Source organism: Typopeltis vanoorti, chromosome 23, assembly GCF_054136105.1.
Source record: "Typopeltis vanoorti isolate ZY-2024b chromosome 23, IOZ_Tvanoo_1.0, whole genome shotgun sequence".
Lineage (NCBI taxonomy): Eukaryota > Metazoa > Arthropoda > Arachnida > Uropygi > Thelyphonidae > Typopeltis > Typopeltis vanoorti.
This window is the reverse complement of record NC_143571.1, coordinates 57,038,697-57,065,043: the sequence shown is the minus strand read 5'-3', so window position 1 is coordinate 57,065,043 and position 26,347 is coordinate 57,038,697. Positions and strand designations below refer to the sequence as shown.

Genomic DNA, 26,347 nt, shown 5'->3' with positions numbered 1-26,347 from the left:
ATTTGTGCACCTTTTTATGCTGGAATTATTCCATGTCCTGAACAGATATCTAACAGGTAATTACCATTATTATTAGCTTTGCCCTATTCTCCAAGCTAGCTTTTTTTTTTTTTTTTTTTTTTTAAATCAGCTGCCTTCTCTAAAATTCCTCCATTTTTTTCCATGTAGAATCTTTTTTTCGGAAGTGTAGACACAAATAAGTTTCATTGTCCAGTTCCAAATTTTGTAATGTGCATTTGTCACTCTACTTGAATTTGTCTTGCAATCAAGAAGTTTGTGTTTAGTGTTGAATGCTATAGCTGCTCCTTCATTTTTCTGATCAATATTGCCCTAATATAACATCTTATATTTATTATTTAACAAAATCTAATCTGTTTGTCTTCTTTGCATTAGTAACAGAACTTAGGTTCAAATGGTACTTCTAGTTCTTCTTTTCATTTGATATTTCTTAAGTTCATCATAATCATTCCTTATCTGTGCACTGCTGGACATTGATCTTCTCCATATTTTTCCACATTTCTCTGTCTCTGCCCAGAAGCTCCAGTTGTTTCCAATCAAATGATGTAATTCATCTCCACCTTGATGATGGTCTGCCATATCTTGAACCTTCTCATACTTGCCTTTCTGTACAAAGCCTTTCTGGGTTAGTGGCCCTTCCCTTAATGCATAGCATTATACATATCCGCAAGGAGACGTTCTTTGCTTTATGGGAGATATTAAGACGAAGAGTGATGAGAGCTTGGTCTCATCATTCCTTGCTCTTTTGCTCCATTTTTTTTTAAATTTCTTTAATGATGTCTTTTAACCCTGTTTTTTTTTCTCTTGATATCTGTTTTTTTTTTAATTTATCTATTCTTTTTATGTCTAATTAATCTTTCCATAATTCTCTGTGCAGCTCCTAATATATTTTCCAGTCTTCTTATGATGTTCCAAGTTTCTGCTCCATATGTCATAGTAACTGGTATGATGCATTGTTCGTATGCTTTTCTTTTTAGACATACAGGGATGCTTTCTCTAAAATTTTATTGTATTTTTGAGAATTGTTTCCATCCTTGGTTTATTCTTTGTTTTATTTCATGTTCCCAATTTCTGTCTATGTCAATTATTTGAATTTAGTTACATTTGCTATTTCTCTGTCATTTATTTATTTCTTTTGATTGTAGTTTATATTTTTGTTGTACATTATTTTAGCTATATCAATGTTTATATTGAGACTAGATTTGTTGCTTTCTGTATTTAATTCTTTAATCATTTCTTTTATCTCTTCAGGCATTTTAGAAAATATGATAACTAATATTTAAGGAATTGACAGCGTATACTAGAAATATAGATTAAATAAACTTTAATATATACTTTCCGATATTTCGGCGAACGTCACGTTGCCATCTTCTTGGGGACTTATAGACTTATGAAAGACTATTCATGGAATCAGCCTCGGCCCTTAGGAACATGCCAAACCTCAACAAATTTGGATGCATGAGACTGCCCCAAATTTGGGAAACTTTTATCAGAAGAACTTCAGCCCAAAGGCCAAGAACTACCAATATAGCCCGCCAGGGGGCACCATCAGGACTTTAGGAAAACGCTAGCTTCCTAGCTTCAGTCTCATTTGCTGTTATTAGTACTTGTGTGCACGTGTCTTTGTAGTAAGTCCCCAAGAAGATGGCAACGTGACGTTCGCCGAAATATCGGAAAGTATATATTAAAGTTTATTTAATCTATATTTCTAGTATACGCTGTCAATTCCTTAAATATTAGTTATCATGTTTAACCAGCGTATAAGCCTCTCAACAAGAATAATTTTAGAAAATAGTACAATGTCATCTGCAAATCTTAGATTTCTTAACTAATGACCATTTATTCTGATACCTCACCCCCCCCCCCATTTAGATTTTTTAAATTTCTTGTAGACAGGGATTGAATATTATTGGTGACATTGTATCTCCTTGTCTTATTCCTTTGTCTATTTTAATTTTTGCTTTTACATTATTTAATTGTATATTATTTGTTGCATTCTGGTATATATGTTGTATTCATTGTATGTATGGTTTTTCAATACCTTGGTTATTTAGTACCTGCATTATTGCTGTTCTTTCTCACAACAAAAGACCAAGCAGGATTCAGAAGTGGATATTCAACTAATGATCACCTCCAAACTATTAACCAGATAATAGAAAAAACAAATGAATACAAAGTAGTATATTGTATTCATTTGTTTTTTCTATTATCTGGTTAATAGTTTGGAGGTGATCATTAGTTGAATATCCACTTCTGAATCCTCCTTGGTCTTTTGTTTGTGAGAACTCTAGTTTATTTTTCATCCTATTGGCTAGTACTTTGGTGAATAATTTATACATATGTGAAAGCAGGCTGATTGGTCTATAAATTTTTTCGATCTGTATGATTTCCTTTTGTATATTAAGGCTGTTTGTGCTTTGTTGCAGTCATCTGAGATTTTAGATTCTATCAAGCATTTATTAAAAAGCATTTGAACATTTTTTAGTAATTATTATTATTATAAAAAACCTCCATGTAATCAAAGACTCATTGCAGGAGATCTCCTGTTACACATACAGTTTATCATAATACACCTTAAATATGTTCACCATCTCTGCACTCACCACACTCTCGGGCAATGCATTCTTCAGGCAATGAATTCTTCTCTTCCTATCTTCACCCATTCTATGTAAAACCTCCCTGACATTAACCTGGTAATAACCTCTTAACAACTTATATGTCTCAATCATATTCCCTCTCCTCCTTATTCACCAATTTCTGCAAATTGCATTTTGTCAATCTGTCTTCATACATAACATTCCAGACCAGAAACCACCTTAGTCAATCATTTCTGAATCTTTTCCAATACATCTTCATCTTTTTGAAAACCAGTTGACCAAATCTGTGCACAATAATCCATATGTGGCCTGATCAAAGCCATAACATCTTAAATTCTACGAGTCAGTGCCCTCTGCATCATTCTCATTATCCACTGTGCTGTCCTCACAATTTTAGCAACATATCCCCTAAATTTTAGGGGATATGTTGTTTCCAATTGAATGATGTAGTTCATCTCCACCTTGTTGATGGTCTGCCAGATCTTGAACCTTCTCGTACTTGCCATTCTGTACAAATTTTTAACCAGTGATTGTCTCCCTGTTTTTCGTCTGGGTTAGTGGCCCTTCCCTTAATGCATAGCATTATACATATCTGCAAGGAGATGTTCTTTGCTTTATGGGAGATATTAAGACGAGGAGTGATGAGAGCTTGGTCTCATCACTCCTTGCTCTTTTGCTCCATTTTTTTTTTTTTTTTTTTTTTTAATTTCTTTAATGATGTCTTTTAACCCTGTTTTTTTTTTTTCCTGATATCTATGTTTTTTAATTTATCTATTCTTTTTAGATAATCATTAACCTGGTAATAACCTCTTAACAGCTTATATGTCTCGATCATATCTCCTCTCCTCCTTATTCACCAATTTCTGCAAATTGCATTTTGTCAATCTGTCTTCATACACAACATTCCAAATGTTGTGTACATTGAATTGACATTTCCACTCATTATTACCCATTCAGCCAATGTATTCAAGTCCTCTTGCAAAGCCACAACATCTGCTCTACTCCTGATAGCTCTCCCCCAACTTTGCATCATCTGCACTTTTGCTACCCTTATTAAGCAAGTCACTTTCCTTGCCTGCTCTTTGCACTTCTCATGTAACTGGTTGTTATAACTCATCTTGTGCTTCTTTCCAGATTGCATACCTTACTTCTGGATTTATCCATTTCACACGTGCTCTATTTACCCTCTTAACCTTTGGAATACATTCTGATATTGTCTCCACCAAATAGTTCTTGAGTAGGATCCAAGCAACATCAATATCCTTTCCATCTAGTTCCTCTTTCCAATTTATCACTGCAAGAGCTGCTTCCTGAGCTTTTCAAAATTACTAACCTTATAATTCCACATATATTCCTTTCTAACAGATGTCCTCGAATGACTGGTCACTCTGCAAGTGATCACCTCATGGTGATTATTATTCTTATTATAAATAATATATCTCATTATAATTCCATGTATATCCGTTTCTAACAGATGTCCTCGAATGACTGGTCACCCAGCAAGTGATTACCTCATAGTCACTATCATGAACTGGTGGAAGATTTAATACCCCATTATTATAAATATAATAACATCATCTGATGAGATGATCAAATCCAATACTCTTGATCCTCGTGTACCCTCCATTACATACTGCCTAAGGTAAATTGGCTTTCAAAAACTCCAGAAATTAATTTTCTCTTGATTCCAGTGTGTATTACCATAATTAAACTCGCCCATAGTGATCACTCATTTCTTGTCTTATCATATCTGCTGTAATTTTATCTGGTCCCAGGCTTTTATTATTTGGCATTTCTTTTAAGGCTTTTTCTATTTCTTCAATCAATATTGATGGTACTTCCACATCGTAGTGGATTTCAATATCCCGATTGGGATGTTTAGAACTATATAAATTACTATAGAATTCTTTGATTCTTTCTATTATTTTTTGTCTTTTCTGGATCAATTTACTGTTCTTGTCTTTAATATTGATTATTTGTGCTTTTCCTTCATGTAATATTTTCAGAGTAGTTTTGATGCTTCTACTTTTTTTCAATAGTTTCTTTGTGTTATATTCTCTTCTTTCTTTTCTTATCTTTTTGATGGTTTTGTTTAGTTCCACCTTTCCTATTTGATTTAAGCTTTGCTTCCTGTTTCTGTTTTTTTTTTCATTAAATTTAGAGTTTCTTTTGTTAGTTTCTGCTGTTTTTCTTTAGTTATTTTTATCTTATTTAAGGTGTTTATAATTATATCTATAATATCTTGGTTTAGAATATTTAAATCTTTTTCTTCTTTTGCTTCCAATATTCTTTTATTTATATCCATTTGGTATATTTTTCTATTTTGTTTAAGCATTTCATTTGTTGTGGACTCATCCATTTTCTTTTATATAAGTTTTCTTCTTTCTAATATTGTATTTATACATATTCTTCCTCTTAGCATTCTATGGTCGCTTCCTGTGTTGAATTTATTTAAGATACCTACATTTTTGATTATATTCATTCTGTTGTTTAGATGTAATCTATTTCATTTTTTGTTATATCATTTGGTCCTTTCCATGTCCATTTTTGTTGTGATATTTTCTTAAAGAAGGTGCTGGCTATTTTTAGCTGATTTTTGATTGCAAATTCGATAATCTTTCTCCACATTCATTCCTGTCTCCTAGTCCAAATTTTCCTGTTGGAAGTTCTTGTGCATTTGATTTTATTCCTATTTTTGAGTTTGTCACCTATGATTAAGGTATAACAAATTTTTTCTTTGTTTATGGGGTCTTCCAATTTTATATAAAAATTCTTTTATTTCATTGTCTTGATGGCTTTTAGTTGGTGAATATATTTGAATTATTTTAATTTTATATCCTGAGTTTATTTTCAGAATCAGTTGGACCATTTTGTCTGATATTCCTTGTATACTTATTATCTGGTGTATTCTTTGTTTCTGTATTAGAAAGCCAACTCCATTTCTATTGTTTTCTGTGTTTCCATAGGTATAGAGCGGCATTTCCCAAATGGTGGATCACGACTGGCACCAGGTCATGAAAGCTAAATGCCAGGTCGCCTAAAAAAACTCTCGAAAACCTAGGTGTTTTGTTTTGGGGTTTTCTTTTTTTCACGAAACTCTAAAATACAAGTAAATAGCATTTAGTTGGGACTAATGAATAAATAATATAATTAATAGAGATGAAAAACGCACTCCGTCCACATCCGGTCGCCATTTCACAGTCTCTTTGTTCGCAGTAAAGTAGCTCAACTAATGGTGCGGCTGCGTGTCTGCAACCGTGCCACCAGCCGAATCGTTTGGCAGTCTGGAATTTGTTTTACTCGCCCACTGCGTTAAGCATCGAGAGAGAGCGTATTTTTTTTGTATTTACTGATTACGTGTACCTTGCCTCCAAACCTGAAGTTTCTGGTTAACAAACAACAGCATCACACTTCTCATTAATAAATTACTTGGCTTTAGTTTAATTTCTTTATATTTGTGTAAGAGTAAATGCTTCTTTATTATAATAATAATAATAAATGAAAACTATATGAACATTCAAATCTGTTTTATTTTACCTATTTGCCATAAAAATTTTAGTGGGTCATGAAGATGAAGTATTAAAATAACCAGGCCACGGAAAAAAAAAGTTTGGGAAACCTTGGTATAGAGCATATGTCCATTGTTTTCTTATGTGCATGTTTTCCTCCTTCCTTCTTACTTCATTGAGTCCAATGATGTCCCATTTAATTTCCTTTATTTCTTTTTCCGACTCTAGAAGGTTTGCTTCTTCTCTCATTGTTCTTATGTTGTATGTGCATATGTACATGTCTCTGTTCTTTTCTGTTTTCTGATGTTTTTGGAGACTAGCCAATTTTTCACTTGTGACCCTCTGCCTAAACAAGTGAGAGCCTTGTTAATCCGGGTGATGTCTGAGCCAGCAATGGTCTTTTTGGTGTGTGTGGTCATTGTGGAAGGTTTTTTAGCCTTTATGAGGTACATATGCCATTTTTAGCCACTCCTCTGCAGTGCAGATACTGTTTGTGGCTGTAAGCTTTGGGTGGCTTACTCTAGCCTTGTCACAGTATCGTCATTGAGTTTTGTGATATTTTGTCAAGTTAGCATTGTCACCCACTAACTCACCACCCCCTGTTAATACTGTCGCTGTTGGTCCAGGGCTGCTTATTGGATATTTGCAGCTAGCCTCCTTATCTGGTGACCTTTCTCCTATCCACCACCTGGAGTTCTGCCTGGTAGCAGTCAGCTCTGCTACAGGGAGGTAGCAGAGCTGACTTTGCACCAAGTTTTTATGTTCATGATGAATATATTCAGTTCTGTTACCCTGGTTCTCTGACAAAAAGAGTGTGTGTTGGGGGGGGGGGGGTCTTATTTAACTAGGAATCCTCAGCCAGCATGAAATTTCATCATGCTGTAGCCTTTTTACAATACAGAAAACCATTTGGTTGGCTAATTTCCAAATCGTCAGTTTATCCTCTGTTCAGTATTCAGGTATATAACCTATAAACTGGGCATACTGCATTTAGGTCAGAAGCCTCTATCATTTCTCTGCACTCTTAAGTGCTCCCCCCCCCTTTTTTTTTTTTTTTTTTACAAAGCTTAAAAATAAAATAAACATAGTACAGTATGCTTCTCTTGGATATAATTACATTAACAGTTATAAATGTACAATTAAAGAACTAGAAATATGAACTGTATTGAATACAATTAGACTATCTGATATCTCTAATTGTATTTAGAGCCACCCTTTTCTTGCTTTCAGTAGTACTAGCTCTTAGATGCAGCTATGAACTCAAGTTGAATCTAGTTCTGTTCTCCTGAGTATGAAGAATTATCTCATTTTGTAATGAAGATAATTTGTGATTCTTCTGCTCTGCCATATGCTTCACATCCATATTTTGGTGGTGAATGTATAAAACATATTAAGGCAGGTAGGGAAGTTTACAGTCCATATCAGAAAATCTTCATCTAGAGATCATGAACTGTCTTTAGATGATACCACTGCCCCACTTATTGGAGACCTAAAGTGGCTTGAAAAAGTTTCTTGTAATGCTGGTTGGTTTTTTGGCCTAGTCTAAATAAGAAGTCATACTAAACAGTGAAGCAATAAGATGATCATGTGAGGATATAGAAAATGCCACAAAAACACCATTCACCAAAATGCATTATTCTCACTCAGAAGTTAAAGTATGCAGCATAATAATATAGGCTGGAGCTGCTTTTTATGGCAGTGGGGTGGCTTATTGGATGTTGTGCTAAACTGATGTTGTGGACAATCTTGACATAATGTTGACAACTTTGTACTCCTAACATTGTGACAGTAAAAAGGAGATGAGATTGCTGTTATTAACAATAAGACATCTGCTATAAGAAGGGATGGTGCTAAATGGTTTTGAGATAATGAGGTTTCAGAGGTGGACTAACCTTCTCAAGACTCTGATCTGAATCCCATAGAACATATTTGGGATCAATACTAGCAACAGATTAGGGGCAGACCAAATCATTCTTCAGTGTAAAAGCTGGTACTGATATTATTGAAGAAATGAAGTCACATCTCATTAGCTATCCATCAAAACTAGACAATCTCATCCATTACCGATTTTCTAAAATAAAACATGGAAACTTCAAGGTTTCCAAATAGATTCCAGAACAAAGTAATTACTTTGAAAAATTGCTAAATGAAACACTCAACAGACATACAGTCAGGAATACACATCCATACTTGAAGTAGAAAAAGCCATCAAAAGCTTGAAATGTGGAAAGGTATCAGAAATGCTGAAGTATGGTGGTATAAAAGTCTTACACTGGCTGCACTGCATAGTTCAGAAGGCCTGGACAGCGGGACAAATTCTCGATGATTGGAGTAGAGCTCTCATAGTACCCATATATAAAAAGGGAAATAAAACTGAATGTGAGAATTACAGAGGTATTTCCCTACTGAGTGTTCCTGGTAAGATTTATGCATGTATACTTGAGAAATGGTTGAGAAAAATTGTGGAAGAACAAGCTGGATTCAGGTCAAATAGAGGCTGTCAGGATCAGATCTTCACTTTACGACAAATAGTTGAGAAATCATGGGAATATAACAAAGATCTGTATTTAAGTTTTGTCGATCTGGAAAAGCCATATGACAAGGTGCCTAGAGAGAAGCTATTCAATACACTACAGTTAATGGTGTCAATGGGCATTATATCAATCAATACTTAGTGTTTATTTGAGTTGTAAGTCAGCAGTTAGAATTGAAGTACAGGATGATGGTTTAATGTTAAATCTGGTGTGAGACAAGGATGTACATTATCCCCTCTATTATTCATTATCTATATGGATCACATTATGAAGGAAAGTGGTATTAAACATGATATCAAAATTGGAAATGTTAATGTCAGCTCTTTGCTTTATGCGGACAATGTTATACTTCTAAAATTCGCTACAAGTCTGCAAGATTCCCTGACTAAATTGAATAACTGTTGTAATAGATATGGTATGAAGGTCAGCAATAACAAGACAAAGACAATGAAAATAGGCAGAAGCATTGAAAATATCAACTGCATGGTGAATGGAGAATCTATAGAACAAGTAAAACATTTCAGCTACTTAGGCACGATTTTTAGATTTTTAGTGAAGATGGTAAATCAAATATGGAAATAGACAACAGAATCAATAAAGCTGGTATGGTAGGAAGTCAACTGAATAAATTTGTATGGAATAAGAGAGAAATTAGTTGGAACACTAAATTAACTGTATACAAGACGGTGTTCACACCAGTTTTAACTTATGGATCTGAGAGCTGGGTCAGAAGTAAAACACTTGACTAAAGACTAGCGACTGCAGATATGAGAGAGTCCTGAGAAAGATTAGAGGCGTGAACAGATGCCATCAATGGCAATATCATATTAAAAACGAGGATATTAGGAAAGAACTTGACATTGCCAGCATCCAGGAACGCGTTAGCAGAGCTAATCTCAGGTGGTATGGTCACTTAAACAGAATGGGCGAGGAAAGATTAGCAAAACAAGTGTTCTCTGCCAGGCTGGCAGGAAAATGACCCAGAGGAAGACCAAGATATAGGTGGATTGATACGGTACAAAGTGTCTTAGACGATAGAAATATAAGATCTGATAATGTTGGAGTATTGACAAATAACAGACTGATTTGGAGGAAAATTGTAGATAGGAAGTTAGTAATGATGTAAATTTTTCATGTAGTACTATCATATCCTGTACACCCCCTTGAGGGTATATGGCAGGAATTTGATGATGATGATGAGATCCATTTTATTTTATTTTATGTTTTGTTTGTTTGTTCAAGCATGCAGCATGAGTTACATTTTCAGTTATGTTGGACATCATGGATATATACCTGTAACAAAAAAAAAAAAAAGTTATTCCACAGATTGCCACATAAAATTTATAGTACCCTGGGTTAAACTTAATGGTAACACTTCAGTGTTACCATTAAGTTTGACCAGGGTACTATAAATAGTTGGATAGCTTGACCAGCAAACTATCAACTTTTTTTTGTCTTCCACAGAACCGAAATCAAATCTTTTATTTGAACGTGTATCAAGTACTATGCAAATGCAGTCTTCCTTATTTTGGCTGGACTAACCATTCAGTAGAGAAGAGGACTGTTGCTCAAACATCAAATCTGGATAGCTCCTGTGTAGGTTGAAACTAGCATATTTAATGAGAGTTCTGAGGTCTTACTTAATCCTAATCTGAATCGGAATGGTAATTTAAGTGTGTCAGACATGTGGGGAGTTATGTGGAATTTTTTTTTTTTTTTTTTTTTTTTTTTTTATATTCCACAAATGAGAGAAAGGTTGTAAATCTGTCATACATTACAATTGGTATGCTAAGAGTTAGGTAATCTAGAAACTTTTCTCTAGAGACCAAACATAAAAGTTTTTTTCAAGCATCCAATAAGTAGTAGTCATCTCACAGTAGGTATGGAATTCATCTATCTCTTGATTGTATGAATTATTAAGTATGGGTGAGCATATTATATATCATCATCAACAACAACCATGGGTTCAATGCCCATAGGTGTCTGATGCCATCTTGATATGATTCTTCCTTGCATTCTATTTTGTGCAAGATGACTCAGTTTGTGTATAGAGTTTCCACACCATTTGACAATGTCATCTCAACATTCTCTGTTTGGTCTTCCTTTTTTGTTCTTTCCTTCAATCATCCCAAACAGCAACATTATATATATATATTAATCTCTTTAAAAGGATTCCATTAATAACACATCTACTTTTGCATTTAGCACTTGCTTTTTGGGACAAGCATTATCCAATTCCTGTATACATCATTCCTTGTGTAATTCAAACTTGGTATTGCTACTGCAGTTCAGTTCAAAAAGTCACTTTGAAAATTTAATTTTCATTGTTATTGAGGCCTCATTTATGGAAAGCTAGGCCTCTGAAGATTTGGATTGTTAGATTACTTAACATAAAACTATGAGAACTTCCTAGGAAGTGTTTTTCATTATAGAATATATAGAGTAACTTGTGAAGTTAGTTTGCATGCAAACTTTTATTTACTTACACTACAGGAAATTATGGGAGATTATATATTTTCTCATCAAGAATAACTGTCTTTATGATAAATACAATTATTAATACTTAAAATGACTTTTTCATTTATATGTTTTGAAATATGCATCTTATCTCTGATATGCTTTATCATTATAATTACTCCTTTGCAGCTTGGCTGGTTTCCTAAATCATATGTTAAATTGATATCTTTGTCATTTAATGATAATGAAGGGTAAGTTCTGTGTTTTTTTAGCAAATTTATGCATTAATCTTTCAATATTATTTAGTTTTAAAAAAAACTAATTAACAGTTATATATTTTTCTGTTCCAATTTGTTGGATTGAGTTGGGAATAGGTAATGCCTTTTGAAATCTAAAATTACATCTGTATACATTAGATCCAGCACAGCTCTTTCTGGAGAGATTTTAATGATATTTAGAATCTGTTTAGACTAAATGCTTTTAAATATACTACATTTTGTGCAATTTTAACTATTCTATATACATACACAAATACTACCATAATGAATCTTTGACTCCTGAGCATTTATCTCTTCTTCCACTCTTAAAGATGCCAAGAAATTATATTCTTGGTTTAATCCTTTAACCAAGTGTAAGCAAACAAAGTTTGCATGTGAAGTCACTTCACGACTGGGCTACTTGTATATAAAGGGTAATGACTTCAAATCAGTTGCCTTAGTGTCCCATAATGCAACACATATCCTTACGGACATGTATAATGCTATGCATTATGGGAAGGGCCACTACCCAGACCAGTTTCAACATTTATGGAGGTCTCATCAGTGGGAGCCAGACCCAGCAGTAATCCCAAGGTTGAAGTAATGTAGAAGTCATATTTCCATATACAAGTTGTCAAAGGTGTCACACCTTATTACTAAAATACTCTGGATTACAGATAGATGTTGAAAGTTTTTTTTTTCCCACTTGATTATACTATAAATTAAAGTATTTATAGTATAAATACTTTAATTATATTCATGATTAAAAGATTAAACCAAGAATATAATTTCTTGGCATCTTTAATTTATAGCATAACCAAGTGAAAAAAACTTTCAACTTCTTCCACTCTTGTTTTTGTGTAATAAAAATCCAACATCCTTGTCAAAAATTACAAACTTTTGACAAAGATGGATAAGTTTATGATGTTGAACCTATTTGCTCAGTAATTTTGAGGAAATGGAGGCATCATTAACAAACAACTGTTTATGCACCAGCAATGAACTTCAATTAATATTTAAGGTTGTACACATTTTCCAAAATAAATATTATAGTAATATAGTTATGCATAATATATATGCATTTTATATATATGCCTTTTATTTCCCTATAGGGAGTCGGCAAGGCCATTTAGCCCTGTCTAATTTTTGGTAACTGAGGGGAGTTCAATCTCCACTGGGTGCCACTGAGAGGTAGCTGGCCTAAGACTGTCACTAATTATTCATGGCATCCAGTGAAGAGAGTTGAACAAGTGTCACTATCTCGTGGGTCCTAGGGTTAATTTTCTTGAGTTTACAGGACAAAAAAAAACGAGTTTCCAGGAGAAAAAATTACATGCTGATGATAAAGAAGCGCATCTGTGGAAGGTAGAAATTCTTAACAACGTCCGATTAGCACTATGCATTGTCTTCATACTCTGCTGTACTACATAGTCGCCTCTATTTTTCCTAGGAAAATAGAGTTGTCAGTATAATTTTTTCAAGATGTCGTATATGTGTTTAAAATATGTGATATCAGACCTATATCTGATATAAGTCTAATATATGATATAGCTACCCTCATCTGTTTGTCTATAGTTTAAGTCCTTCACGCTTTTTTAGTTTTTATATGGGTTAATATTGAGAAACTGTGCTCACACAAATATGATGTTGAAAACTGCAAACAAAATTTTCAGTGCCCTTGTAGAGAGAGCTGGGTATTCGGCTTGGACACAAAAATCTAAAATTCCTCAAGAGTTATTTCAGAGAATTTCATTTTTAGAGTACGATTCATTGACAAGGTAACTAATAGTTCTTCTTGTAACGAAAATTCACAACTTGATGTATTAACTGTGCCAAGTGGATTTCATATCCAGTCATAACTGTGTATATTTAAGGAAGGAAAGTAACTTGAAATCTTTTCTTCCAATATTGTTGATTGTTCTGTTATAACGAAAATAATTCCCTTGACATTTTTATTCAGATTAGCCAATTACACGCAGAACTGTGTCATGTTACATCTTTCACCGGCGGAACACTTGTAACCAGTTCACAGAACACAAGTGTTTCACCGGTTAAGAACCACTATCCTAGACCAATGACAAGTGTCCATGGAGGGCACCCCCACCTAGTTTAGAAGTCTTTTGTCCACATGTTTCACTTAGTTTTGTGCTGCCTTTGTGTGTATCTCATTTTGTTACCCCCTGACAATATCTCCCACCTGAGACAAAATATTGGAAGCATTAAATATTATTCTTAATCCTTTCCCAGGGCTGTTTCATTCCATTAAACTTCCAGCACGAGTTTCAACCAGCATTTAAGCCTTAACATATGTATCCTAAGGATACATATCATATGTTTCTTAGAGCTACTGTGAGTATTCTGCATTTCTTCTTGGTTACTGAGGAAAACAAACCATAGAGTTGGAACCAGCGCAAGTGAGTTCATGAAACTATGATAATAACTGAAATGCGATACTTCCCATTGTATTCTGTCTTCTTTGCTGTGATAGTGTATGCTCAAAATTATGCACGTTATATAAATTGACATGATAATGGTATCTTGTCTGAAAGTTTGCTGGTTTTAGCATAGAAATTTATTTAAAAGAAAAAGAAAAAAGGTAAAGAAAAAAGTCCAGAAAATGAAGAAATAACCCACACTTGCATTAAATCACCGCAATACATTTTTTTAAAAGATTAGAAGGCTGATATGACAAAAAGAGCGCTATGCAAATAAAAACTAATGATAAAGCTTTCTTTGGCATTGAGTAAATCATTTCAGAGCATTACAATGATCTTCTGACTAGTAATGAAACAGGTTTAAAAAAAAACAATTGGTGATTATACTGATGAGAATATCTCAGCACATTGATAAAAATATGGTTATCAGATGAAGTATCTAGGCAAAGTCCTCTTGTTCTGAATACTTTTCAACAATATACACATTTTTATTTTAAAACAAATGGATGGAAATCTTGATTTGATTTGTTTCTTAATTTGTTTTGTATATTGATGAAAAGCATTCAGAACACAAAATTTATAAGATGTGAAATGGAACTACATACTAATCAGTATATTAGCTTATGGAAATATAAGCTAATATTTCTGGTGAGCAGTTGAACATTCCACTGGTATTTGCAATAGATCCCCTTTAATTTAAACAGATTGAAAATTATCAGCCTCAGATTAATTGTGAGTAGTGAGTTGGTAGGAATGCTCCAGCATGATAGCTTCCCACTCAAAAGACGTTCCATGAAAAGAGGAAGAGATAGTCTGAAGTCCTTTACTTTATTTTCATATGCTCTCTAGAAGTCCAATGGAGCTGAGTCCAGAATGTCCACAACTTCATGTCCAATCTCTCTCTCTCGCTGATTTGAAGAGATTGTCCAATCTCCCATTCACTTCAATGTGGCCATTGAAATGGCCTCACATTGTTATGTTGCAAAAACAGCAATGACTAATCTTGTAGTTCATTCATTGTTCCTACTCTCTCAAGATCTTTACATAGCTTTGCAAATAGACACTTTCAAAGGTTGAGTTTTGAACTTTTTTGGTCCTCAGAGTAGTGTTGTGATATTCCATAGACACTTAATTTTCATTTTGAAGTCATAATGATGAACCCAACTTTCATTTTTAGTCATGACTTTGTAAAAAAAATATTGCCTTCCCTTTGCTAAGTTTGAAGTAATCAGTAATGCACTTCCAGTTGTTATCACTTTTTTTAGTCATGACTTTGTAAGAAAAATATTGCCTTCCCTTTGCTAAGAATTTGCTGGTTTAAGGATACTTGTGACATAAGACTGAATGATAAATGCACGTAAACACAAGAAAGATATTTAATTAACCAAATATTTCGGTTTGGCTATTTTTAACGATCTATTGTTAGTGTTCTAGCTTGTATTTTTTAAAACTGTTCTTGTAATGCCACTGAAAATGGTCTGCTATTTCCAGACCGAAATATTTGGTTAATTAAATATCTTTCTTGTGTTTACGTGCATTTATCATTCTCCCTTTGCTAAGTTTGAAGTAATCAGTGATACACTTCCAGTTGTATCGTATCTGTATTTGCTAGTCAATTGATTTGACACCCAGTGTGCACACACTTTATTGCAGTAGCCCATTCTAGATAACAATTCTTTTGGTAATTCAATGTTCAGCTTTAGTACTGATGATATGGTTATTTGACAGTTTTTTTTCCTAATTAACAGCTCATTTTTCTGCCTATAGAAATTATTAGTTGCAGTTTTTAAGCCATTTACTTTTTGATCAGTGCCAATGCTACTTGTTCTTCATGCTCTAAGACATACACTACTTACATCTGCAGCTGCTTCATTTTAAAACCTCCTTGTAATCAGCATTGAGTTTTAATAGCACTCGCATTTTCATCTGGTAGAAATTTGATTGCTGTGCTCTGTTTTACACTCTTCAGTTAAACTTGTAAAAATCTTGTTCATTGTACAAGGTATATTCAGAAAGTTCCAGGACATAATTTATTTAAAATATATACAAAAGTTTATGAACCATAGGAACCTATCCCCTTTGAAATCTTCTCTTCTTGCCTCGATATAGTGTTCCAGCATTTAGCACACTTTTGGAAGCATCTCTGGAACTGTTCTGAAGAAATGGCTTTGAGTTGCTTGTTGCATTCTGTTTGATTTCATTTATGTCTTGAAACCTTCTTCTTTTAAGTGTAAATTTTAACTGAGGAAATAAAAGTCACAAGGGGCCAAATCTAGCAAATGGCGTGGGATATGATCGTTGTGTTCTTTTGAATTAGTAACTCACGAGTTGAAAAGGCTGGATGAGTTATTTTAACCTGCATCCATCCAGAGTGAGGGTTACCTTCAGTTAAAGTTTGACCATCTTTAAACCTTTTGAACAACTTAAATGTCTTAGTGTGTTGTAAGGCATTATCCCCAAAGGCATTTTTAAGCATTTGATGAATGTTTTTTCTTCAAGTTTAATGCAAAAACTTGATACATACATGTTATTCATTAATTCCTGACATTGGGACATTCAAAAAAGAAAAAAAAAAAAAAAAAACTCTTGTTCAACTCCTGTTCCTTTTTTGGGGGGAGCTGGTTGAGCCCTCCTAATGAGAGATTAAGTATGTATGTATGTATATATATATTATGACTGTAAATGTGTGTATGTGTGTGTGTTCGTTCGTTAACGGGGCCTGTTTGCCTATTCTGAGAGGAGAAAAACCAGAGTTTCCAGGTGAAAAAACCTTCTACCTCTGTATGAGACCAGCTATTAGTCAAAAGAGACCAGATGAAGGTTCTTCATGCAATGACTTTGGGCTTGTTTCATCATGCCCGAAGCTTTGAGCATGATGAAAATTTTCAGCTTGTCCAGTTTCTTTATAATAATAATACTAGTGCAGGAACTTTTGTTGAACAGACCTCATACACAGTAAAACAAGAAGTATGACTTTGATTGAATACCATATAACTAGCAAGAAGTTGACTGAACAAAACAAGATTAGTAATGTTTCCAGACCATTCATACTCAAAGTGCTATTCTGCAAGTAATAACTTCATCACATAGCACTTTGAGTATGAATGGTCTGGAAACATTACTAGTCTTGTTTTGTTCAGTCAACTTCTTGCTAGTTATATAATGGAATTCAATCAAAGTCATACATGTTGTTTTACTGTGTATGAGGTCTGTTCAAAAAAGTTCCTGCACTATTATTATTATTACTACAATGTTTTAAAAATGCCAGTTGATTAATCAAAACAGAAACATGAATCTTCAACTTACCATAGTGATTGCATCACTACATGGATAATGGTATTATCCATGTAGTGATGCAAGAATCCAAACAGAAGTTGTAATTCATAAAGATTATGGCATTTATATCTAAAAACATTTACAATGAATGAGCGGACAGGTTATCCATGTAGTGATGCAATCACTACAGTAAGTTGAAGATTCGTGTTTCTGTTTTGATTAACCAACTCACATTTTTAAAACGTTGTAGAGACAGCAATATCATTCCAAACTGAATCAAACTGAAAAGAAAATTCACCTTGATGAAAGCACTATGAATGTACCACCGTATGGCGAAAGCGTTGCTCAGAGAACACATCCAGGCTACTCAAAAGAACTTGGCTTTTGCTCAAAACCAGGTCCGGAATTTAAAATCTGAACTTTCAAGTTGTTTGAACCCAAATATTTGCAACATCCTTGAGAGGATTATGGACAACTCAGCTAATCATATCCGTGAAACAAAGAAAGCAAAACTTATATCCAAATTTCTTCGACTTAAAGATCGACAATATTCAGAAAACCAACGGACATATTTGAATTTCTCCACAGTGAATGAAAACAGCCAACCACAAGCCAGTGATAACAACAACCAACCAGAAGCAAGGGTCAACAGGAGCCACCAACTGCCTTCAGCGAACAGTCATGTAGTCGACCAATCTAACCATGCCCTTAACAATGATGAACTCTCGCTACTCAGCAAAGGTTTAAACTTTGCCTTGGAACCCAGAATGATTAACAAACTTGATTTTATTTACCATATAGAAAAAAGCTTAATCCCAACCATCATAACAGATGAAATATGTTTGGAAATCTCTAACATTTTAAATTTCAATTATACTAAAACAATAACCAGCAACCTAACAAAATCTGAATTGACAGCGGTGAAATCACTAAAATTAAATCCGGACATCGTAATTACTAGAGCCAATAAAGGCAGCATTGCCACAGTTATTCTAAATGGAAGTACATATTTCGAAAAAATGAATCTAATAGGCTAATGAATGAATGAATCTAATCTAAGTCTCGAACAACAGCACCAATCATCTTGTTAACTATGACCCACCCAATCGAATAAAAAAGAAAATGGAGAAGCTACTTAAATCAGTTACCATGTGGCCTGGAGATACCGTTAAACGTTACTTCTGCACTACACTCGTTCCCTGAGAATTTACGGTCTGCCAAAGATTTGCAAACAAAACGCACCACTCCGGCCAATAATCAAAGGTATAGACAGTCCCAATTATCACCTAGCCAAGAAATTAACATCAACACGCACAGAGTTGGTAGGTCATTCCCCCTCCTATATTAAAAACACACGATACTTTATAAAAAAAAAATTAAAGACATCACACTGGAAGCAGATGATTTATTAGTCACTTCTGACATCTCTGTCCTCTTCACAAATGTCCCGTCTCTGCCCTCTTCACAAATGTCCCAATCAACGACACAATCCTTCTTTTAGAGGACAAATTCCCTCCCGATATCATGGTGCTCTTTGCGCATGTACTACGTTCTGGCTATTTTGTGTAGCAAAACACTTTCTACTTACAAAAAGAAGAACAGCCATGGGTTCACCCTTATCCCCCCCCTATTGCTAACTTTTACATGGAACATTTTGAGCAGCATGCTCTAGATTCCTCTCCTTTAAAACCCAAAGTCTGGCTTAGATACTTGGATGATATTTTTGCTATCTGGCCGCCAGAATTAGACACTTTCCTCAGCCACCTAACAAACAACACAAACGCATACAATTGATATTGAAAATTAAAATGCACTTCCGTTTCTAGATACACTTGTCACATGTCTTCCTTCTGGCAGTCTTTTCTTCACTGTTTACCAGAAACCGAAACATACTAGCCAATATATACACATGAACTCCTACTACCACCCAACGCAAAAACCAGGAGTCATTAATACACTAAAAAACGGGGCTTTGAAGATTTGCTCCATTGGACAAGCACTTGAAGATGAATTTAAAATGATCAGCAATACCTTCCTAAAAAATGGTTATAACCAAAATACTATCAACAAAATTCAGTACGAGACCTCTTAAAAATAAAAATAAAAAAGACTACTCTATAACTGTAATGATTCCATACATTAAAGGGATATCAGACAAAATAAACAGAATACTACGAAAATACAACATTAAAGCCACCTTTAAACCTACTGCAAAATTAAAGAACTTAACTCATACAAGGATCCACTCCCTCTGCTGGATCACCTTGGAGAATACCGTATTTATTGCACCTGTAATTTGTACTATATAGGGGAAACAGGACGCACAATTCCTATCAGAAAAAAGGAACATAAACGACACATCACATTAAATATAATAACTGTGGTCAAGCTGGTCTTTCTGATCATGCCCTGAACACTTTACATAGAATTGACTGGAAAAGCACCTGTTGTTTACATCACACCAAAACATGGTATGAGCATAAATTAAGAGACCTGTGAGATTCTTATCACTCACCCTAATCTTAACAATAATGATGGTTTAAAACTCCCAAACATATGGAAGGGTTAATTATAAATAGGATCATAGGTAATCCAGGATCTTAAATCTAATATAACAATTGTCATGTTAAATTAGAACATCATTTTTAATGTAACAAAACTATATGAAAGAATGTTTCTCTGATGTTGTCTTAAATAGAATATAGCTTTGATGTAGTTAATTTATCTTATTTTCACTACTAGAGGTCAGGCCAGTAGAATAACCATTGATTAATTCATTGTCTGTTCAGGTTACTAAGTGAAAATGTAATTTAGCTTGACTCTGTATATTTATATGTGTGTGTGTGTGTGTGTGTGTATACTGCAGATGATGACCTTAATGTGAAAGTCGAAACATCAAGAAATTAAAATAATTATTTATAACATGGTTGTAGATTCCATAATTTGTGTGAAATGAATGCTGATCATCGTGTAACACTAAAAGAAAAGGATTATCCATGTAGTCAACATATTGTCAGCCTGGTTGGCCAAGTGTATCTGCTCTCCAGCTAAAAGGCTGTGGGTTTGAATCCCACCATGGACATGGATGTTTGTGATTGTCTGTGAAAATACTAGTAGTGGTGGTGGTTGGAGGTAGATGGCATTGGTGTAGATGATGATAGTTGCAGTTCATTGTAGTTGGTGGTAATGAAAAGTTGCAGAGTAGGTGCACTCCCTCGATGAGTCTTTGGACTCCTTGGAGGTGTCATGTAATAATAATAATAATAATATACTTCTGTTTCCATAACCTGCCAATTTGTCATGTTGAATATCAAAGCCAACAGAAGTTGACTTTTCAAGTCTAATAAGCAGGACACAGGAGATTTCTCACACTAAGTGATGAAATTCATCTCCCAACTTTAGATTCACGACTTCATGCCCATAGTAGGATTTGAATTTACTGCCGTTTGCTGCTGAGTGGTTACCATACTCGTAGGGAGTGGTAACCACTCGGCCAACTAGGCCATCAATTACTATAGTTGTGGAATGGAGATTTAATATTTTGTTGATCTCTCTTTCCCTTAATGTAAGATGCAATGGTCTATCATGACCGAGTAACACTTGGCTTTGTAAAAATTAAATGATGCTATAATTGGCCAGTTGATCTGCCCTGCCACAGCATTATATAATCTGCCACGATGTAATGATGTCTATGTTTGCTGCTCAGGTGGCAAATATAATCTGTCCTATTGGAGTATGTATCAGTCTCTCCTGTAATGGCAGACATAATGGCTTCAATGTATGATATTGATGGCTGTCACATAAAACCATTATGTGACAGACAGCAGATGATGAAAATATTTGTCTTATTGGATGGCAAACCTAAATTTTTGAGTGAAAATCCGACCATCTCTGTATGAGACCAACTAACTCCTTACAGCATGATAATCACTCAAAAAAGTTGCAGTATAAGGAGTTTTTCACTACAGTAACCTGAGACTATAAGAATAGTTTTAATTAAAGAGTATACTATAGTGAGTTAACAAGGTTTTTTGTCTTAAATAGGATTTGAACTGTGATCTTTCCAATCGTAGAGCATTGTTAAATTGTTAATGAGCATTGTTCATTTTGTTAATTATGTTTAAATTGTAGCTTTTAATTAAGAAAGTGTGACTAATATGATTCAGTTCAACTCTGAGGATTGCTACGTTGAAACACTGAAAGACTTTCTTCCCAACAACCAAAGCTACCAACTAATACTTATGATGGCATTTTTCTAGGATTCTTGGTTCTGAATCAAATAATTTCTTCCATTGTATTCTACACTACAGTTATTTTAATTCCAATGGTTTCTCTATGGTAGAAATGAAATAATGGAAGTATTAGATATAATTTAAAGTCATTCCTGTACACCATATTTCATTTCCATTAAATCTACAGCATATGCATGCATGTTAAAGGAATATTATTATTAATGATAGTTATTGGAGTCAAGGACTCATCAAAAGAGGCCATACATCACCAACACCACCTGTCATACCTTCTCTTAAACTCATTCACACTAGATGCACTCTCACTACTTCAGTAGGCAAACTGTTCCACTCACTCATGGCTCTATGAGAAAAAAATCTAACTACACACAAACTTAGCTTTCACAGATATCCCCTTGTCCTCACTCCACTTTCCATATAATGAAATATTTTATTGTAACCTGCATTCAAAAATCCCAATATTATCTTTGTAGCTCTTCTTTACTGCCTTTCCACAGCTTGTTTATCTCTTTGGAACCCAGTAGACCAAATCTTTGCACAGTAGTCCAGGTGCACTCATATCAAAACCCTTGTAAAGAGGCAAAATGATTTCCATATCCTTACATGTCAATGTTTGTTTCAACATTGTGGTTATCCTCTGAATTGTATTTGCAATTTTTGTAATGTGACCTTTGAACTTCAACTTTCTATCCTCCATAACTCCAATATAATATGCTGCTAGATATTGCATTATGCAAAAGTGCATGATTTTACACTTACTGACATTGGATTGATAGCCATTATCATTTGTCCTCACTTCCAGCCTATTCAAACCATTCTGTAAATGCTATATATCAGCAGCATCTCTGATTGCCCTGCCAATCTTTGCATTGTCAGAAACAACTGAAGATCTCCTGTCTGCCTCTTTCTCCAATATCATTAATGTATAGACTAAACAACAGTAGTACAAGAACTGATCCCTTGGACACACCACTAGTTGCTTTCAATCTGACAGATTCACATCCCATACCTGCCTGTCAGCCACATCAAGAGAGGCCATATATCATATACACCAGCTGTCATACCTTCTGTGAATGCTGTATATCAGTCATCTCTGATTGCTCTGCCAATAACCTTTCATGTGGTATTCTATTAAATGCCTTAGCAAAGGCCAACCATATCATATGTATCCATTCGCTTTATCCAACTAAACCATAACATTATTATAGATTATAAGTAAATTGCTCAGACATGACTTCCCCCTTTAGTAAGCACATACTGTTCCTTGAAAAGTATATTTTGTTTGTCTACACATTTCTGCATGCAAGTTCTTACCAACTTCTCTAAAATCATTACAGTTACTCTACAGATACACCAATAGGTTGATAGTTAGACACATCAGTCTTTGCACCATTCCTGTGCAATGGGATCATACTTTCTTTCTATTCCTGTGGGATCTTTCCTGAGCTAAGACTCAAATTATACAAACACATCAAGATCCTAGCCAGTTTGGCTGAACATTCCTTTAACACACGTACCAATATTCCATATATAGCACATATGAAAATATTTCTTGAACAAGCTGCATTTAACTTTGTAGTCATATTAGTTAGCACAAAATAAAATTCCTACATTAACATTAAGTTGCAGGTTATTAAATTAACCTCAAACTGAAATTAATGTGAGACTGCATTTTGTGTTGAAGTTAAAGAAACTGTAAAAAGCATATAAAAACTTTTGTAGATTGCACAATTATAAATAGCCTGTGAACGTATTCGGTTAACAGTTACAAGAAACTGATGAGGTTATTGATCTTGGAAAAATAGTGGATAGGAATCTGAAGTTCAAAGATCACATAGCAAAAGTTGCAAATACAACTCAGAGGATAATTGTGATATTGAAGCCAAGCTTGACATGTAAGGATAAGGAAGTCATTTTGCCTCTTTATAAGGCCTTGTTAAGACAGAACCTAGAGTATTGTATGTAGATGTGATCTTCTAGGTTCCAATGGGATAAAGAAGCTGTGAAAAGGGTGCAAAGAAGAGTTACAAAGATTATATCCAGATTATTGGATTTAGATTATGAGGACAGATTGCAAGTATGTGGATTACAGACTTTGGTTAACAGGAGAAAGAGAGGTGATATGATAGTGTTCTATAAAATTCTGAATGGGTGTTATATGATGTCATCTGATGAAATTTACATTATATGGAAGGTGGGAAGAGAACACCGCGCATCCGTGGAAGTTAAGTTTGTTCGCAGTCAAGAAAAGGGTAAGCACTAGGTTTTTCTCTAAGAGAGCAGTGAGTGAGTGGAATAGTTTGCCTTTAGGGGTGGTGAGTGCATCTAGTGTGAATGAATTTAAGGAAAAATATGACAGCTGGTTTGAGTGATTTATAGCCTTTCTTGATGAGTCCTTGATTTCTTGGAGATCTGAGATGATGATAATAATGTTACATTGCATGCTTTTTAGTATTTTGCAGATAGCTGTTATGACTAGTGAAATATTAGCATAAGTAAATAATTTATCACTAATATTATAATCTGTTCCATTTTACTGTGTCTTATGGTACAAAGACACATAAACCTCCAAATTAATATCATGACTACCTGTAAACTTCCTTATTATACATGTGTGTGCACACACGTTTCCCTGCTGGAAACATTTTTTTAATTTCACTACAAGGTGACTAAATCATCTTTAGCCCATCTTATAATGGAGTATTTGCTAAAGAGTCTAGTTTTGTTGTGTGGATTGCATGCCAAAGGAGATGGTTTATAAACAGTATCCTGATTATGATCATAGAAATACAAAATTCACTATGATCGTAGCGAATTTTGTATAGCAAAATTCGTTTCTCTCTCTCAAATCCCATAAATGTTGTGATTTTTTATTGAATATCAAAAAGAGTCTAAAAGACTTCATTGTTAAGCCTTATTAAACAAGATAATAATAAATGTCTATTATTATTTTATACCAAATAGACAACCAGTGTTTTGCCTTTGAAACTTGCCAAACACTGGCAAAAAGTTTTGGATATACTGTTACTCCTTGACTAATAATGGCCATAATATGCTTACCGAATACCACTCGCTCTCCTGCAACTTGTGGACTAGGGCAGTGCCGTCTTCAAAGCATATTATTTAAGAAATACTGTTGCTGAGGACAAAAAAAAAACTTCAGAGACTTTTGGAAGGAATATGATATCTTGCAGATGCAGCAGTGAGTTGAGGTTATAGCACAGTATATAAATAGTGTTTTGGAAAAAAACTGCTGAAAGTATATGTTCATACATTCACAACATTGGACAGACAAAATCTTACAAGAGATCAGATATAGTGCTGATGGCTAAGGAGTTGCAGGTTGACAGTAAAGCTTTAGAGTATTCGTTGGAAGTTTGGAAGAAGTCCTCTGAGACAAAGACCTTAAAGAGCTAGAAGCAGAAATCTGCAGAAGGAGAGAAACAAGCAGAACAAGAAAAGGAAGCAAAGTCCCTAAAAAGCTTGCAGTCAATAAATTCACAGAAGCATTTGCCCATGAATGAGGCAGTGTGGTTGTTTGAGGAAATGGATCCCAACATGGAGAGAGAGATTTAGCAAACAGAATGATGTAAGCTACAGTTTGCTATAGAGAAATTTATGCATGAAAGAAAAGGAAACATATGCAGACTAACTTGGATGTAATGTATTAATTTTTAAAGAAGCCACTCCTGCTCTCATTTCATCCTCTGAAGATGAGCCTAGACCTTCCACAAGTTATACATCGGGTGAGCCATCCTCTGAATGCTTTGTTGCAATTCTAGAATTTGAAGAATTTGCTGTTGATTACCTGGCTTCCCCCAACTCTTCTGATAAATTGTTCAATTAATAAAGCAGCAGCTTTGAAAAATTACTCTCACTGAAGTGTTTCCATTCGATTATTTTACTCATGTTTAATTATTTATTCCAGTTCATTAGAAACAAAGAGTGAAATTAGTTAAAAAATATAAAAATTAACATGCCATACCTGAATGCTAAAGTGTGTAGGCATGGCATGTTGATTGTTCATATAGTGATTTTTGACTTGCAACCGTTTCAACTTACAACTGGATCATCAGAATGGAATTCCATCATAAATCAAGGACTGACTGTGATTGAGAGAGCTTACAAAAATAGATCTGCAACATGAGTTGGTATTGTGATACTTAAGACTGAACTCTTGAGAGTCCATGTATATGCTGTTAATTAATATGGAACTAAGAATTTCACTTGCATGACAGTTGTTTTGAGAGAGAACATTGTGTTTTTTTCTCATCAGAAATCCAGGATAAATTGTAATTACTGAAGAAAAACTGCCTAACTTGGCATTATATCTAAGTGAGACCAGTGAAACCTTTAATCATAAGCACCAGTGAAATGTGAATATGAAGGTCTTGGGCTCAGTTCATTTCTTTTAAGTGGTCCACTGACAAGAAAACTCATACCAAAAGTATGTATTTTTTTTTTATGAACTTTTGATCATTTTTGAAACTTAACCTCCACCAACAAATAAGGACTAGTCCTTATTTGTGGGTGGAGAGGAAAATTCTGTTCTGTTTGTACTAAGATTGGGAAGTGCAGGTGCTAAACTTCATAGAATTTTAATATTTTGATGTTTACACATAAACTGGGGAATTTTGTATCTAATTAATTTAGTGATATAACTTTAACCTCATTCTTGAAATCGCATTTAGTTAAATGTTCATTCTGTACTCATTTTATCAAAACCTGTATGATCTAAATTAATTGATATATAATTTAAACTTCATGCTTTTGTCAGTAAAATTCATTTTGTAAAGTAAAGAAAGTAACTGGTTTTAGCGCTAAATTTCAGCAAAAGAATGTTAAAAAAAAATTTAATTTTTGTACTAAATTTCTAATTCCATCTTCTCTGCCTTGCCAGACAATCAGATATAGTTCATAGTATACTATGAAATGATTTAATTAAAATATACCTGTTTATATATTGTTTACCTGTTACCTATTTATATACTGTTTATATTGAAGCATTGGATAT

The 26,347-nt window shown here is 34.2% G+C and overlaps 1 protein-coding gene across 6 annotated transcripts in view; it reads left to right on the top strand.

The window, feature by feature from the left end:
* LOC150093872 (intersectin-1-like) overlaps window positions 1-26,347 on the top strand; it is a 510,882-nt gene that overhangs the window by 388,467 nt on the left and 96,068 nt on the right. For all 6 annotated transcript variants that reach the window (XM_090413144.1, XM_090413145.1, XM_090413148.1 and 3 more), the window contains one exon: window positions 11,305-11,366. In XM_090413144.1, the coding sequence (XP_090269270.1) occupies window positions 11,305-11,366 (62 nt within the window). The remainder of the gene's footprint in view (window positions 1-11,304; window positions 11,367-26,347) is intronic.